The sequence below is a fragment of the Desarmillaria tabescens genome (genome assembly GCF_030435595.1).
Source record: "Desarmillaria tabescens strain CCBAS 213 chromosome Unknown EV420scaffold_101, whole genome shotgun sequence".
NCBI classification, from domain to species: Eukaryota; Fungi; Basidiomycota; class Agaricomycetes; order Agaricales; family Physalacriaceae; genus Desarmillaria; species Desarmillaria tabescens.
This window is the reverse complement of record NW_026848400.1, coordinates 78,597-95,603: the sequence shown is the minus strand read 5'-3', so window position 1 is coordinate 95,603 and position 17,007 is coordinate 78,597. Positions and strand designations below refer to the sequence as shown.

Here is a 17,007-nt window from a genome sequence, read left to right as displayed (position 1 = left end):
CGGGAGATGATACGATGACGCCCTGAGATTCGAGATCTGATTTTGTTTCCTGAATGAGGTGCGTTTCTGCGAGGGCAAGTTTGACTGCGGTATTATCCGACGCTTTTAGGTTTGATACATCGGATTATGGCGATGTTTGTTTGTCGGCAACAGGTGAGGCTACTGCGTCACTCTAAATAATAGATATCAGCCTAAGATATGAAAGGAACTAAGGTACAGGCATACACTTTACATTCTTCTTATCTTCAGGGTATGTATCTTTCCCTCTGCTCCTCCCGCTCGATAAGCGTTCGTATGATCGACTTTGCAAGGACCCGTCTAAAGCTCAAAAGCCGTAACAGGACCAGATTGCGAATAGAATAAGTTCACCCAGAGTCCCCGGTCTGCGCGGCGAAAACGTACTCATCGCAGAGCCAAGAGAGGTGCTGGTGACGGAACTGAAAGCTATGCAGTGGTGTTTATTGGCTTGTAGGTTACGTAGCTTGGTCCGCCAAGCCCTGGGCGCGCCCAAGATAGCATTGTATAGAGCTAGTAGACTCATGCAGTGCCATTCAGCAAAGTTTGCAATAGCCACAACGACCATGCCGTATCGGGACGCAGCAAGTACTATAGATGAGGGCATTCCGAATAGCAACATCCCATTTGACGCGATATCAAGAAGAGACGAGTGAGTTACTTTCTGGGAAGAATCAAGACAGACGTAGTTCACCATTCCATCGCCGGTATTGTAAACGACTTCGGATTGTAGACCTCCACAGTGATGGCGTCTTTGGTGTAGAATCGAAGGGGAAAAAACCTGGTTGACGAGCGGAATAAGGGATGATGCATCCTAGTACACGCACATTAGAGTAGAGAGGAGCAAGTGATGATCTGTACATCAACGTTTATACCCTGCCTGTATGTGCTATACAATGATTTGAAGTGGATAGTGACCAGAGCAGTCAACTTCTGAGTCGTCGAGATGCTCTTCAGCATGATCATAGTCAACGGGTGAATTCCGGCCAGCACTGTTTAGATATTTATTCAGAAAAAAGTTCGTGTTCTCGGTATTAGGATAGCCGGAATTTTCTGCGCGGGTGAAGGGGAACAAGAGACCATCGGATGGGAGAAGAGACAGTAGACTTGGTTGCGAGGCACTGGTGCTGAAGGCTCCACTGACGTTGCCAACGAACGTTAACGTTAAACGAGCCTTCCCTGGAGATGCTAGAGTACTCCTTCCTGTTGTGCTTCTTGACAGTCTTCCACGAACTGCAGATAAAAATTGCGTCGTACAAGCCCAACGAGATGACGACAGTGGACATACCTGGAGTCGCTCATAACACGCTGGACAACAACGATTGTCGGAGAGCACGGTCACAAAAACACCCCTGCCTTCCCTTTCTATCGCTGTGTCATTCAGCGAAATCCACGGTAGCCATAACGGCGAAGCCTTGCCGGAATACAGCAAATACAGTAGGTAAGGACGATAACGTCCCCCTCTCCCTAAGATGCGATACCAAGAAGGAACGAGTGCATTACTTCCTGGGAAGGATCAAGACGGACGTAGTTCGCCGGCATTGAAATCAACTTCATGAATAACGCCACCATTTTTGGCGTAGAGGTGTAGAGAACAGGTTCTAGCCGACGAACAGGACAAGGGATGGCTATCTGTGCGACGGTTTGCCATTATGCAAACTGGATCAAAGGGGGAGAGATAACGGTCTCCGCGCCACCATATGTGCAGATTTGATGTTAGTAGCGACAGGGTAGTGGGCTAGGTATTCGTTTAAGGTCACAGCTGAATTGTCGAGATATTGCTGCTCTAGCTGGGAAGGCATGTCGGTCAGGTCGTACGGTCCAGTCATTACCATTTGTAATCCAGGAGGATGTTCACGTTCTCGGTCTTACGGTAGTCGATATTTTCTGCATTGGCTTGAATCACAGGGAAAGAACAACAGGAGGCCGGCGAGGAAGGATGATGAGGCGACAGTAGACTTGGGTGCGAGGAAATAGTATTGAGGGCTCCACTGGCATTGCCAATGAACAGGCTCTCCTTGGAGTTGATGCTCGCCGCGTCGCTGAAGGAGCCGTTCCGATCGTGCGTCTTGATGATCTTCCTCTCGGCGAATGACTATCTCGATCTGCATATGAGAGTCGTATCAGTGCAAGCCCAACGAGATGATGATGGCGGACATACCCTTGAGTCGCCCATAACGCGTGGGATGATGACGACTCTTGGAGAACAAGACCCTCCCTTCCCTCTCTAGCTTCCCATCCGTAGCCAGGCGCAATGTTAATTGCACCTCCCTTCCTCCCGGCCCATCTCTGCCGCATTGACATGTCGTCCGAGCGCGAGCGCCGTTCAAGCTGGGGAGCCGCTATTCTAGGAGGTACAAGCTGAGGAATCTTCGCACCCGGGAATTGTTGACGAGGGAAGACGGCTTTGGTAAGCGCGCGCATTCTCGTGTCTGGAAAGCTCCTTCTGAGTGAACATGCCAGGAATATTGAGAGGAGCTTCATGCGCACGTGTCCGAGTCGATGTAGAGTCCTCGATGATGGGCTAGACGAAAAGAGAGTTCGAACTCATCTGCCGGCGGGTTCGGTCCGGCTCGTTTCTCAACCACATCCATCCAGTCTTCCACCCCGTTTCCTTTGCATTAGTACTAGTTTGTCATCTCGTCGTTTATTCTTTGCGGTTTCCGTTCATGCTGCACCTCTCTTCTCTGTGTCTGGTCTCAAATTATTCCCTTCAGGCTATATATGTTATGTCCTAATGGATTGAGTTGACTCTGATTATACAGAATCTAGTTCCTTCGTACAGCAATGACTGACAATATCGATCTTCAATAGGTGCGCACAATACGTCTCTGCATAGCACTAGTAAGGCCCTCTAAAACGTGTCTACGGGTGCTTCTAGCCACTCCCGTGCCTGTGCATCAACGTAAGGATACATCATCTCAGGCTCCTCCGAAATAATTGACTCATGGTCATCTGAGACGATCCTCCGCAACCAGACACGTAAGTAGTAGCTCTATCCATCCTTCGATGTACTCCTCAATAGAGAGAGCCAATAACAGCAGAAGTGATCTGGGGAAAAAAAAAACATCGCAAAAATTAAGATAAAGGCGGAAATCTGGACGACTCACGTTCAAATACTTAGCAGTGAAGGGATATAATTTGTCATTACTGACCTTCTCTACGTTGTTGGAATGTCGTGAGGGTACTAGGTAGGCCTGGCGTTTAGGACACTGGACCAGTTCGAGGCGCGTCGGACGGGAGTATGATACCATAATCGTTTATCTCTGGACGCGTAGTCCGATCATCCCTCATACACTGAGCCAGCGATACTTACATAAACTCGCTTGTCACCACAATCTCTGACATTAGATGAGCAGTCTTTCCCGGGTCGAAATGTCAACGGCGGTAGAGTATGATATTGAGCGGCAAGAGAGATATTGCGGACAAGATCGATGCCGATGAGGGGAAGTAGGGCGTAGCGAGGAAAACGGCAAACGGGGTATTATTTGAGGATGAGATCGTCTTGGAAAGTATGCTTCGTTGCGTCAATCAACGTAAAGATCTCTCTCGTAGTGCTGGTGACGGCAACAAACAACGACACTTCAGAGGGGATTGCCAATGAACAGCTTCTCCTTAGAGTCGTTGGAATGCGATGGCGACGTTGGGCTTCTCGGCGGCGTTTTCCTCAATGAAGATGAACAGGCTACCAGATGACCATCATGAACTGAACTAGATGCAATGTCAATAAGATTTCGGCGAGATGAGAATGGCGAACGTACCCAATTGGAGTCGTACAACCAAGCATGTTCTCCCAGCTGAGCCATGCAGGGCGTTGACTCCTCTACAATCGTCTCACAGAGATGGACGCGTTTCTCCCGTCCTCCTTTCCACCTACAAAACGACAAAGTCTATGCCTGCCTCCCTCCCAGGTCATCCTCTGTTCGAAATTGACATGTTGACGCGTCGTCCATGTGAACCAACTCTAGGCGTTGTTCAAGTTGAGAGGCCACCATCTTTAGTGTTGAACGTAACGTTGAACTTTGGACGTGTTTGAGTAGCGCTAGTGAGCACTCGTAAGTCTAAAGTAAAAGAAAAACCGCCGACGGTGGTGATCGTAGATAGATAGATGATGGACCTATTGAGAGACGGTACGCGATGCGGAAATGAAAATTGATATCAATCAGCACATCGTCTGTTCTGAAAGCGCCAGAGAACGAAATGCCGCCGGATCAAAAGTCTGCTTCTTGTCTCCCCATCATCATCGAGGACTGGAACTGACTTCCCTACGCACACACGAAGCCTCTCTCAATCACCTACATTCCTCACCTGTTATTCTCGTCAAGACTTTTTTTGCTCCACTGAAAGGCATGCGTATAAACAGGAGCTCAGGCTCTTCCCTCGTCGAGATCAACTTCAACGGCGCTCGAAATTCTGGTTCGCGTGGGCGACAAGTCAACGTGGCGATTTTGAGCGGAGGATGGCCCGGGAGGTGAGAGAGGACCAGTCTATAACTGCGGGATGAGTGAAGGAGGCTGATAGTCTTGAGGCCTCGGCCTCATAGTGGATTGGCGAGAAGAGTACGACTTATCAAAATTCACAGGCAGAGTTTGGCTATACGACTCTTTGGTATGTCTGCCATCGTCATTCACACTATGTAAACTCGTACTAACATCTACAGCAAGAAATTGCTATCCAACGCCGGCTGCCCGTTCTCAGAAGGCACGATACCAGGGACGTCGCCTTTGATCCTTCTTCGTCCGTTGGAAATCCTCGCCGACACTATGAAAACTTCGAGGAAGGACTTTTGCCATCCAAGCATAGGCAGCTACCTTCACAACGGAAATATGCAAGAAACCCTTATCCACCTATCACTCGGGTGTGGTTATCTTAGTGATTCCAGCCTGTCATACATAGTCCCGGTCCGTTTTCCTCAGCTTAGACGACCTGCGAACACTGTTGTAAAGTGCCCTCAAAGATCAACATCACCAAGTTCCATGTCGTCACTGAGAGAACACGGAAATGAAATCTATATCGGTTCAGTCCCAATCGAACGGACTCTCACTCCACGGCTGGGCAAAGGAACCTTTGCCAGCCCTATCGACGTTCAATTCAATGTCGAGGACTCTGTATCGACTCAATTGCTGGTATTTCTGGCCAACGTTCCTCGCCTGGGGGCACGCAACACTATGCCCAAATTCTCGGTGCACAAATTTACCGGAACGGCTTCTCAACTTCAACAGGACTCGGATTACGTGTCGATGCGATAGTTTCAGAGGGAGATGCGGAGATGAGGAGGTGCTGGATTCAGCAACGCGCAGGCATGAGAAGGGAGAGGTGTTTCCGTGACTTTGGGTCGTCGCGGGGAAGACGGTTGAGGGTGCTGAGGGGTGTGTTACGTTCAGCTTCTCTCTCTGCCCTAAGACTAAATTTGGTACGTCCATGATCCTCATCCCGCTACACTCGTATTGATATCGCCTTCACCTGTAGTTCATACTGCCAAAGATTGTTAATGAACACCGTTTCTTGATATAGAGTTCTCAAAGACACAATCTCTTTATCAGTTCAGTCCCTATCGAACGGACTCTCACTCTACGGCCGGGCGAAGGAGCCTTTGCCAGCCCTATCGACGCTCAATTCAATGTCGAGGACTCTGTATCGACTCAATTGCTGGTATTCCTGGCCAACGTTCCTTGCCTGAAGACACAACACACAATACATTCATCAATGTTATGCCCAAATTCTCGGTACACAAATTTTCCGGAACGACTTCTCAACTTCAACAGGACTCGGATTACGTGTCAACGTGATCGTTTCAGAGGAAGATGCAGAGATGGGGGGACAAAAGGAGGCGCTATATTCAGCAACCACGAAATGCGAGTGATGTTTCTGCGACTTTGGGTCGCCGTGGACTCTAGAGGGAGGACGGCTGAGGGTGCTGAGGGGTGTGTTGCATTCAGCTTCCTCGATCGTGTCGCAAGCGTTCCTCTCTGCTCTAAGACTAAATTTTGTACGATCCTCATCCCACTAAACTCTCGATACCGCCTTCACCTGCAGTTCATAATGCCGAAGATTGTTGACGAACACATGACCTCTGTGCCCGTCACGCGTCCCCGTTTCTTGATATACTAGATTCTAGGGATTCTAGAGCTCTCGAAGACGCTTCATCAAATCTCGTCACACTCCATTCAGCCTGTCGCCTCCGCTTTTTGCCTACGCCGACATCCACGTAAATGACCGGCCTGCTGATAATTGTTTTGGTCATCTCCTCATTTCAACGAATGTTCCTTCTCGCGGTGGTTCACGCTTACAGGCTGATTCGTCCCCATGCAGGAGGAATCAAATGCCCGACCCCCAGCATCTGATCTCGGCGGTAGACTAGGCTATGTCAACCAACGTGCGAAGCTAATTCTGGCTTTTCGTTGCCTTTGTATGCGGCGAAAATGGGGTGTGGAAAACTCAATGAAAGTTTTGTCCTGGTATCTAGCTTTCGCGTACCGAAACTAGCTTCTTTTGTCTGGCTGAAAAGTCGTTTCCTTTATTCTGATCGTGGAGCAGGCCGCTTCCAGGTTCCCTTCCTTCACCTAAAAGAGTACGGAAATTATCTCATCTTTCAACTCGTTTTTGTGAACTCATTTTTACCAACAGAAATTCCAATGAAATGTGTGGGCATTTTAGGTCTCATCCTTCAGTAGCGGCTCCAGCGGTGCATGCATACACGGGACTTGTGCAATCATCGATCAGTGGCTTGTATATCGACATGCACTATTTTCTCACTTCACCGGCCTGAACACAACTCCGAAGGTGTATCCCATCTGACAATTCTGAAGAACCTAACATGAATGATTCACGACATCACACGGGCGGGTGTCTGCATAGCTGTGACTTTGACTTTGACCACGAGGGGGTATACCTTACTACTCAAGCCTGCCAGCCAACCTTATGACTCTGGTTACGGGACAAGAATACAGGAATCGCTCAGGTAAGTATACATAAATATCCGCTGTCCTATCTCCACTGATTTCGGCACTTGCCTTCCACTGAATCACATCTGTTTTAAAGCGCGTCCTGACCAGCCTGGTCCTCCACACTTGCGAGACTTGCATCTACTACTCAACAAGCACTTATCTCGATCACCATGTCTTCAGACCCCTCTGTACCCGATGCTCGCGCTGTTGCCGAGACCATTGACTCGAAGGACCTTGTCTTCGGTCGTACCGTAGTCCCAGTTAAGGATCGAAACAAAGCACCCAAGAAGGGCAAGCTTGGTGGGCGCTTTCTTCCATCAAGTGATTAGGCCGAATGATCGTTGACACGCTGTCCAAGGCTTTGAATACGCAGAGCACTGCTTCATTGGAGACGCGATCACTCTCACCCTCGCGAATGGCACGAAGGTTGCCGCTTCCGACTACAAGTTCCAGCTTAAAGACCAGCTCAGTCTGACCTACGGCCAGATCAATGGCCTTGCTGGGGACTTTTATGGGACCTACGACCCTATCAGCGACGGCAAGGACGACCAGGACCGATCTGCGCGTTTCGTGCGAGCGTACAACACCCTTGCTGATGGCGGTCCTCGTCTGCCGAAGGAAGCAATGGACATTCTTGCGGTACTGGCAGGCGGAGGTCGAATGCAGTCAACAACGCTCTCGCGACCACCAGGATCCCTCTGTCGTCTACGCTCAGCTTCCCGACGTGAGCTTGAAGTTGGAACTGATAACTTTTGGTCGGAGTGGGCATACCAGGATACCTTGGGCTAGCGCAAATCAACTGGGACCACTTGGAGCAGACGCGCGTACCGCGTACAATGCTGGACATGCGACTGCTATTCAGAAGGCGATCAGCGGGGATTTGGACGGTGCGTACGCGATGAATGCGTTCGCTGATCATTTCTTGGAGGATTCGTTCTCTGCTGGTCACCTTCGTACCCCGCGCCGACTCCTTCATAGGAGTACGGATATTACAGCAGATGCCTGTGCCAAGGTTTGTTGGACCATCTTTTGCAAACCTCGAACCGACTCCGATGATGTTACCTGTAGTTTATGCATGACGAGGACAACGCGATTGGGATAGAAGCAAGAATCCAGGAGGTCAGTCATGGACGTTGTATGGCGACAAGCGCGCACTCGATTCCGTCAACGAGGACAACAAGACACGCTGTGTAGATTCGGTGCAAGCCTCTGCAGACGAGATCTACAAGGCGTATCAGACCAAGCAGGCACCGTCACCGACCAATTACCAGGCATGGACTTTTGCTCCCACGCTGGAGTCTGCGAATGCCCATCAGACACTAGCGACGCTCTTTACGTTTCAAGGACGAGAGGCGCAAGGTGATCGAGAATCGGAGGCTGTGGGACTTCAAGACCGACTGGTGGTACTGGTCCACTGCGCTTGAATGCAAGACTAGCGGCTGGTGGAACTACCCGATTACGATCAATGGGTTGCAGAATATTATTCCCTGGAGCTCCGTCGCTGTCACTACTCCGAAGGTGTGGCACATTCACGTGTTCTACCAACAGCCCGGCGGGTGGTATACTTCAGAGCGAGCATCTGGACGGATTGTGGGGTGGCGGGCCCAGCAAGGATCCCCTCTTCAACGCCGTGTTGTTTACGCCGTTGGCTGCTATCAACTTCAATGACGGAAAAGAGGTCAGTGTATATCAATTTGGCATGCAAAGTGCGCAAATCCGCTGATGGTGGCATCAATAGATTCGTGTTTACTACCTCGACGAACAGTACGTCCTTCAGGAGTACTGCTACTCGGCTGATCAAGGAAAATGGTTCCCCGGCGAGCTGGGTAATATGAAGATCCAAGCAGCTACCAATACGTCGATCGCAGCTATGCAGTATGGCGACGACCGGGGAGGTGTCTACATTCGCGTGTACTGTCAAGGTAAGGAAGGTTGCTGAACATTGTTTCGCTGCAATCTAATCTACCGAGATCAGAATTGGGTTCTGGTGCCATCAAGGAATTCTGCAACAACGGCTATTGGTTCAGGGGGGCGACCCTTCCAGTCGCTCTCAGTGGCTCAAGTCTCGCGGCGGTGGTCTACTCGTGGAATGGTCTCCAGCTACGTGTCTACTATCAGACCGATGACCTTTCCATCAAAGAGCATTGCATAAACGACAAAAGTGGTGAATGGTTCCCAGGTCAGTGGCCGGCATTATAGATTTTGGTTTGCTCGCTAAACCAGGTTTTCTTGGTCTATCATAACAGGTAAATTGGACTTTGGGAAAGCTCCAGGATGCGTTCCTATCAGCGCCATTGGCTATGGCACGAGTAATGGGGGCGCCGAACTGCATGTGTACTGGCGCAACTTGGATAACGAGATTGTTGGAACGAAGAACACTGGTTCCTGGGGACCTGTAAACACAGTTGTTGGAGGTCTCAAGCCTGGTACTCAGTTCGCTGCTGCTCAGTGGAGCAATGGGAAGAATCTGAGGCTTTACTATCAAACTGCCGATGATTCTGTCCTGGAGATGGTGAACGACAGTGGCTTCTGGGTGGGCGGAGCTACTGTCGGCAATGTCCATTGAGAAGATGGCGACATTTGCTGCGTGGGTATGTTTTGGTTTCTGTCAGTGAAGTTTGATTGTTTATGATGCAATAGCAGATGCGTCCTGAATTTGTTTACCACCAAATTCTGCTTTACTTCGCTATCCAGATCACATTATGTTCAGAACTTCTCTTTCTTCGATTGTATAACATGGTACAAGCCTGTTCTATCTGGTTCCCGTTTCGCACGAATGATTTATGACATATCTGTTGAGCAGTGGACCGGGGATAACTGGGAGGACACGGTGGCGAACGAGTGAGACAAGACGAGCACGGGGAGGATCGGACTGTAAGGACAGAATAGAATGTATATCTTAGCGGGCGGTAGGTCGCTAAGTATGGATGTACAATACCTGTAAGGACAGAACAGAATGTATCTACTACGAGTCAGTAAGGTAAGGTAATGAATAAATGTAATGTACTCACATCTTAGCGGGCGGTAGGTCGCTAAGATGTGTGGCTGTGAGAAAAGCGAAAATTGACTGTATCGGTAACTAATTAAGAGTCCGTACGACTGTACCTGCAGTCATGGCTCGTACTCTCAACAATATCTTGTTGTTCGTGGCAGCTGTTCTCAAAGCTATTCCTTGACACAACATGTACATCTTAAATCACATTCTCTATTATCGATCTATGCGTTCTATTGCATACTCTACTGAGGACCTAGGTAGAGGAAACTCACCGTGTGATGTCCCACCCGAACAAGACCAGTGACTTGCGCACTCAACTGCCTGACATCGCTGGGACGGAAAGAGTTGGGAAAGAGAGTTTGATCTCACCCGGGCTCGGACCGGTCCGAACCCTGGTTCTATCTCAGCCATCAGGTCCATCCAATCTTCTTTTCACTCTCATTTTGCACTCTTGATCTCCTAGCAATGATACACGCAAGCCGTCCCCAACGTGTCTTAGGGATTGGCTACAAAGCTCTCATTCTCTGATTCCGAGTCTGGTTTGCTATCCCGTTATTCGCTTGTGGTTCCTTCGACTTGAAGTATGCCCATAATACAGCCAATCGCCGGTACTTAACGCGGCGCTCGTATGCATGAACAGCCCATACTTATCGGGTTTCTACCAAACAGGTGATAGTTGCACGTCTTGATAGCCATCCAACATCGAAGCTTTGAAAATTTTTAGCGGAGTTCATCAAGGAACACACAATGGACCAAATACAGATGGTATTTCAGCATGTATTTCTGATGCAAATACAGCCTCCCAAATGTGGATTAAAATATGTACTGTTTTTGGCACAATATTTCCTTAGTTGGATTTGCGAACAAAAAACGGACTAAAATACAAGAGTGTATTTGACCCCCTCAAAATACCGGCTTACCACAGCAGTGAGGTTCGCCAATCAACAGATATTACATCAGCTGGCCCCGAGTATAGCCCCTGTCCAGACAGTTTGGCACTGCTCAAGACAGTTACGCCCCGATAATAACCCTCTGTCGTTTCCTCATTCTTCGGAAAGAATTGGGAAAAGTAGTATTGATACTCGGTGTCGTAAGCAAAATCCTGACCACTTTGCTTCGGTTTTTGTAAATGGCATGGAACAGTGCAGAATCGCCATCTTTATCTACTGAATTCAACGAGTTCATGTGTTTTGAGGCCAAGATTGCCTTCATGACCTCTTTGTTGGAAAATGCGAGATAATTCTGGCAATCCGGCATTCCGGCATGCTGAGTAAGAGATTGGTAAGAGAATGATTGTATAGAAATTACTAGAATAGGTGTAGTTTAGTATAAATATGCGAAGTAAATGGGCAAACTCCTCACGAGTTTGTAACCCAGAGACTAGAGGTCTTACAAGCATTGTACTAGGATACAGTCCGAAATACAACACTCTTCATGACCATTACACGCTGCTTCCATGAGGGGTGTATGGAACGTCTTTGGATCGGCCTGGTTGACATCAACATCGTCTCGCGACAGGAGCAGCTTCACAATCTTAAGATGTCCTACTTCTGCAGCCGCTATCAACGGTAGCTCTTCACGAGGGTCAGCTCCCCGGTCCAGAAGAACCTCCGTGATGTGCAGCAATCCCTGATGCACAGCCAATTGAAGTGGAGAGGGTGGCACTACAGGGGAAGGGGACCAGTGTATGTGTCTTGTTCTAAGAGTGTCTGCAACTTTTCTGTGACGTGCTACGCCGAGGAATGTAATGATTTCACGTTCTATCGAATATTGCACTAGTCCGCTGGCATGGTATCCCCAGTAACTGCATGAGTAGTTAAGGAACATATGTTTTTCAATGTTCCGAAGAAGGAGAGCAAGTGGAGAACCAAAAAAGGATGTAGTATACGTCTTTTTTGGGATGCAGGTCCGGGGTATGTCGAAGTCGTTGAACGTCATGTAGGTCAGGCAGGTGCGTGCGATGATACTCTCGAAGCCAGGAAATAAATCATCTTGCCGAGACATAAAATACTCTTGAGTCGTATAATCTAACAAAATTCATCGTCAGCCTATGTAGGAAAGATGGGATCATTTACACTTACGCACAAACCTCACTATGCTGATATCATAGTAACGGAATATCCAATTTGGCTGGTCCATGATAACAAGTCCGGCGCAGATGCTCTCCAAAACGTCTTCATTACAGAGATTGTCGGGGTCTAGGGTCGTTGTTCCCAGTTCCACAGCCAATGCGTACCGTAGTTCCAACACAGTCAAAGGGCGTGCAGCAAAGGCTATCCAGCCAAATATACGATATGCAAGGTCTCTATCATGCTCGCCTTGACTATTAACTCTCTCCAATGTCTTGTCATATGCACCTGCCATATTGTCTGGCAGTTTTCTGAGTGCGACTCGAAGTATTTTTGAGGTTGTCGACTGGGAGAGTAAATCGATATGCAGGCCTGCTAGAAGGAACCTACGGAGTGTCGGTCATACGATAAGTGCAACTGCATGAGCAACGCACATGCCGGCAGCCTTCTCTGTCACTCCATCAAGTATTGCCTGATGCAAATCGTCTCTTCCCTTGATTAGGCCAGCAAGACGGCCACAAGAGAGCTTGGTGGCGATACACGCTCTGATATCATCATCGGAAGCTCGAATATCCAACCTAGTATCTTCCTCAAACAACGTTCCTATCGTGGTGATGTCTCTCGACGTCACAAAGAGATGTATATTGGCGCCTAACGACTTGATCATATCAATCAGCTCTTTTCGCCCTCCGTTGTTGTCAGAAAACTCATCCAGCGCATCAAGAACGATGTAAACACGATGGAACGATTCCAGCTCTTGTGAAAGGATTTTGGTAAGGATATCAATGGAAGGACGTGTTTGTTTACGATAGAACTCATTGTAGAGTGATGTGATCGAGGAAGTGAGGCCGTGGTCTTGAACCAGCTGTTTCAAGAGGCTACAAAAAAGGTTGGCTATGGTTTGTGTGGCCACAGATTGGTAATCACAGAAGATACCCAGGATGAGCGTCTTTTCCTCATAGTCCAGCGACTGCAGATAATCGATGACGATCGAGGACAGGATGGTTTTTCCAACGCCCGCTGAAGAGATATATCAGGATTGAGAAAACAGTGAAGACATTTGGTGAAAAGACTCACGATTTCCGGGACACCAAAGGCATGACGATCTCACCGAACCGTCTACCCACTTTCGGAACTGTTCGGACTCAAGAAACCAGCGCCCCGTATCCCCCGCCCGCAGACTCAGCTTCTCGGCTTGTACGGACTTGAAATTCAAGTCAGTGAGCCAAGCGATTACACGCATAAGTCTTTTATCTGTTTAACCATCAGTGACCGGTCCGTAGAGGCAGAGGCCAAAGGTGCGCACCATCTTGGTTCTTCTCTATCTGATTTCGGACATGTGATATCTCGCCATCTATTTGCGTCACTTGGTTACTGAACCTGATGATGTTTCTGCCTACAAAACTGACATCGCGCTCGATACGTTTCGTATTATCCGAAATGCCGTCAACCTTCGTGTCAACGATCGCCAAGGATTTGTTGATCGCGCGAGATAAAGCCCTGAATATCGCACTTAGGATTCATTGGGCAACTGGCTAGAGCACAAAAACCACTCACGCATGATCATGCTGTACGGCGACAATCACCAGGGACTTGATCCTCTCAATCTTCTTCAGAACATCTTCTACGCTCTCCTTGGTAAACTTCCACAGCAATCTCCGCTTCACCTTTCCCATACCATCTGATGCAGGCTCCAACTTCTTCTTGAGATCCTTGAGTAGTACGTCAAGTTGCATAAAAGGACCGGACAGCCTTTGCGCTGTTACAAGCCATGGATCATCTGCGTCGGCTGTCTGGGTGAGCTTATTCACCGTTTCCAGATAAATCGCGAGATTCGAGAGCTCCTTGGAGAGCTTGTCGCGTTCTTTGGGTGCCTCTTTGACATCCTTGAGATATCCGACAATAGTATGAGAGATTTCGACGAGGGTGATGATGGAGGAAGCGATCCCCAGAGCATCTGCCATAGTCGATAGCGTAGGAAGAGAGGGAGCACAGTCAAGCTGCTTTCAATCCACAACACAGTGGTGCGGTATGCAACGTGCTTGACATACAGCAAGCTGTTGCAGCCAGGCCTTGAATCATCACACACAGCTCTTGCTGGCTTCGATTCTCACCTTTGTGATATCACTTCAATAGACAAGACTTCTCACGTGTTTGGCCATCCTTCAAAAATCGTGAAAATGTTCGTATCGCAAGTCTCAAGAACATCAGTAAAGTGTCACAAAATCCTAATCATCTGAGGGAAGAGAATGGGTTCTGGTGCAGACCTCGAGAACGAAGTCTTCCGAGCGTGCTTGGCATCCCGACGGGAACAGCGAAACATTCGACGAACCCCTTCTAGGATTCCCCGTGAGGATTAGCCAACACGCCTGAACCGAAAGGCAAGGAAAGGGCAATATTGTGAGCTATCTGACGAAAGGTCAGCGAGTAATCAGGAGATAAGAATCGAACTAACATGAGCTGCATCGCAAAAATAGGCATTGACTGACCAACCCAGCGACGACGTAGTAGTCGTTAGTTCTCGAAATCATGAGGCATGATGTCGGGTGTCAGAGACTGAGAAACCCATGTCAACTCGCCTCGAATGTGATGTGATCATCGCATCATCGCCTAGTACCCATATCTCCAGCTGTGAGATTTTCCTTGGGCCAGTTCATGCCATCTTCCTTGGGAAGACGCCAATTTTTGAGGAAAGACCTGATGGAAAGAGTGATTTCGCCAGACGCAATAATCTTCTTCAGTTCTTTCAACACCGCCGCTTCCGTGCCGATCCGCACTAAACCTTCGTTAACAACGATACGCCCATACTGGTTTTCGATGGGCTCCTAGTAGGGGTATCTGAGGGCATCCCAAGGGGGGGGACTTTCCCCAGGTAAACAATGGAATTACTGAGGCGATGATATACGAAATGCCTGGCTCACTTCATTGGGTCTGTCGAAATCAACCACCGCCGTCGTACCCGCAGCTGAGGAGGTAAGAAAAAGCGAGCGAGCGAGCGGCCCCGAGGCTCGAATAGCCGTTATATCTAATCCTCGCTTGTTCCATAAGCGACGAGGCCAGTTGCTTCTGAACGAGGCCCAGAGATGATAGGACGACGCCCTAAGATTCAAGATATGATCTGGTTTCCTGGATGATGCATGTTTCTACGAGGGCAAATTCGACAGCGGCATTATTAGATTTGATTTATCGGATTTTAGCGATGTTCATGCGGTCGGTAACAGATGAAGCTACTGAGTCGGTCTGAATAATATTAGCCTAAGATATGGAAAAAACAAGGGACGGACATACATTCATGTATGTTTCACGTTCTCCCCGTCTTCAAAGTTGATTGCTTTCTTCTTGCTTCTTCTACTCGGCAAGCGCGCATACGATCGATCTTGAAAGGACCGTCTAAAGCTCTAAAGCCTTAACAGTACTAGATTTCCGGTAGAATAAATTCGCCCAAAAGTCCCCAGTTCATGCAGCAAAAATGTGCTCATCGTAAAGCCAGGAGAAGTGCTGATGATGGAGCCGACAGCTACGCAGTGGTGTTTCTTGGCTTCGTCCGCGAAGCTAAAGAGTAAGAGGAATACGAATGCGCCGAAACATCGCCGCTGGTCCATCAGCGTTCTCGTTGGCTGACTTCCAGAGAAGCGCTGCTATGTGATCTATCCACGTAGAAGTCATGGCATGATGCCAAATCCTGTTCCTCCTAGGCCTCCACTTCCTCCCTCAAAACTCACGGTGACGCGTGCATCAGACGTGCGAAAGTCGTTCAAGTCATGCAGATTTGATGTGGTTGGCGAACAGAACAGGTTGTCGAGATACTCCTGCTCCAGGGATGATCGATGAAGCGTTATCGTGATCTTGAAGCCATGCATCTCAACTACCACTGCTTATAAACTAATGCAGAAGGAAGTTCGCGTTTTCGGTGACACGGTAGTCGATATTTTCTGCATTGGCCTGGGTGTTCTAGGTATCGTAGGTGAAGGATAACTGGACCAGGGAGGAAGCAGAGAAGGAAGACGAAGCGACAGCAGACTTTGGTGCAAGGGAATGGTGCTGAGGGCTCCACCGACATTGCCAATGAACAGGCTCTCCTTGGAGTCGGTGCTCGCGTTGCTGAAGGCCATGCGTCTTGACAGTCTTCCTCTCGGCCAATGATTATCAAGTTCTGCATATGAAAGCCGCGTCAGTGCAAGCCCAATGAGGTGACGACAGCGGACATGCCCTGGAGTGGTTGCTCATAACACGTTGGATGATGGCGACACGACGCTCCAGTCACCAAAACGTCCCTCTCCAAGTCTTCCCACCCGTGGGCCGTGGCCTTCCTCCCAACCCATCTCCACATCACTCTCCGCCCCAAACCGTCGCGTTGACATCTCATCCTAGTCCCATTCAAGTTGAGGAGCGCTACCCTTGAATAGATTAAGCAAGGAGTATCTGCAAAATGTTGACGAGGGAAGGGGGCCTTCTGTAAGCGCCCACGTCTTCGGATGAGGAAAGGTTTCGTTGGGTGAACATACCGGGAATCCTGGCGGTTGGCGCATGCCAGAATAAGTGCGGAGTCCTCGACGATGGAGGAGCCGGAAGAAGAGTTCGATTTTACCCGGGTTCGGTCTTTGGTTTTCCCAGCCACCATCCACCACGTCCATCCAGAGTGTTTCTCCCCCGTTTCCTGCATCCTAGGGGAATAGCTATCGGGCTCCTGCGGCACTGTTTTCTCTCGACCGCGTTCTAGGTGTGCTACCTGTTTGCTATCCCGTTCAAGTTTATTCTGTGCGCTTGCTTTTGTACACGTATTATTCTCTTCACTTGTCCTACATGCAAATAAATCTTCGCTTTAGACTATGTACGTGCGTTACGCGATTTTGAACAGAATGCAACGCTCCTTCGTAAAACAGTGACATCGTATTCCTCACCACTCCAGAAACACCCAGAAACACGTCTACAGACGCTTCTCGCTATTCTCGTGCCCATGAATCATCATCCCAGGCTCCCT

General features: G+C 48.9%; 5 protein-coding genes across 5 annotated transcripts; 2 read left to right on the top strand and 3 right to left on the bottom strand.

Annotated features, from left to right (window-relative positions):
- Positions 1–76: 76 nt before the first annotated feature.
- On the bottom strand, positions 77–880 carry EV420DRAFT_151810 (uncharacterized protein). Its single transcript, XM_060472040.1, has 2 exons — positions 226–880; positions 77–172 (listed from the first exon to the last, which is right to left on the bottom strand). The coding sequence occupies exon 1, from the start codon at positions 710–712 to the stop codon at positions 326–328; it is 387 nt and encodes a 128-aa protein (XP_060322839.1). The 5' UTR covers positions 713–880; the 3' UTR covers positions 77–172; positions 226–325.
- A 3,726-nt stretch (positions 881–4,606) lies between these two features.
- EV420DRAFT_151881 (uncharacterized protein) lies at positions 4,607–5,521 on the top strand. Its single transcript, XM_060472083.1, has 3 exons — positions 4,607–4,623; positions 4,680–5,428; positions 5,485–5,521. The coding sequence occupies exon 2, from the start codon at positions 4,779–4,781 to the stop codon at positions 5,262–5,264; it is 486 nt and encodes a 161-aa protein (XP_060322838.1). The 5' UTR covers positions 4,607–4,623; positions 4,680–4,778; the 3' UTR covers positions 5,265–5,428; positions 5,485–5,521.
- Positions 5,522–7,132: 1,611 nt separating this feature from the next.
- On the top strand, positions 7,133–9,678 carry EV420DRAFT_1666538 (fungal fucose-specific lectin-domain-containing protein; the record flags this gene model as incomplete). The annotated part of the gene is made up of 10 exons (XM_060478986.1): positions 7,133–7,262; positions 7,321–7,601; positions 7,654–7,974; positions 8,031–8,097; positions 8,157–8,341; positions 8,394–8,480; positions 8,533–8,640; positions 8,701–8,884; positions 8,938–9,141; positions 9,209–9,678. 10 exons carry the CDS (start codon positions 7,133–7,135, stop codon positions 9,526–9,528), a joined length of 1,887 nt encoding a protein of 628 aa, XP_060322837.1. The 3' UTR covers positions 9,529–9,678.
- A 1,217-nt stretch (positions 9,679–10,895) lies between these two features.
- EV420DRAFT_1316688 (uncharacterized protein) lies at positions 10,896–14,022 on the bottom strand. Its single transcript, XM_060468695.1, has 7 exons — positions 13,584–14,022; positions 13,333–13,526; positions 13,104–13,280; positions 12,461–13,046; positions 12,039–12,412; positions 11,389–11,984; positions 10,896–11,175 (listed from the first exon to the last, which is right to left on the bottom strand). The coding sequence occupies exons 1-7, from the start codon at positions 13,988–13,990 to the stop codon at positions 10,969–10,971; spliced, it is 2,541 nt and encodes an 846-aa protein (XP_060322836.1). The 5' UTR covers positions 13,991–14,022; the 3' UTR covers positions 10,896–10,968.
- Positions 14,023–15,764: 1,742 nt separating this feature from the next.
- EV420DRAFT_151849 (uncharacterized protein) lies at positions 15,765–16,836 on the bottom strand. The gene is made up of 2 exons (XM_060472069.1): positions 16,236–16,836; positions 15,765–16,179 (listed from the first exon to the last, which is right to left on the bottom strand). Exons 1-2 carry the CDS (start codon positions 16,687–16,689, stop codon positions 15,902–15,904), a joined length of 732 nt encoding a protein of 243 aa, XP_060322835.1. The 5' UTR covers positions 16,690–16,836; the 3' UTR covers positions 15,765–15,901.
- Between the last annotated feature and the right edge of the window lie 171 nt (positions 16,837–17,007).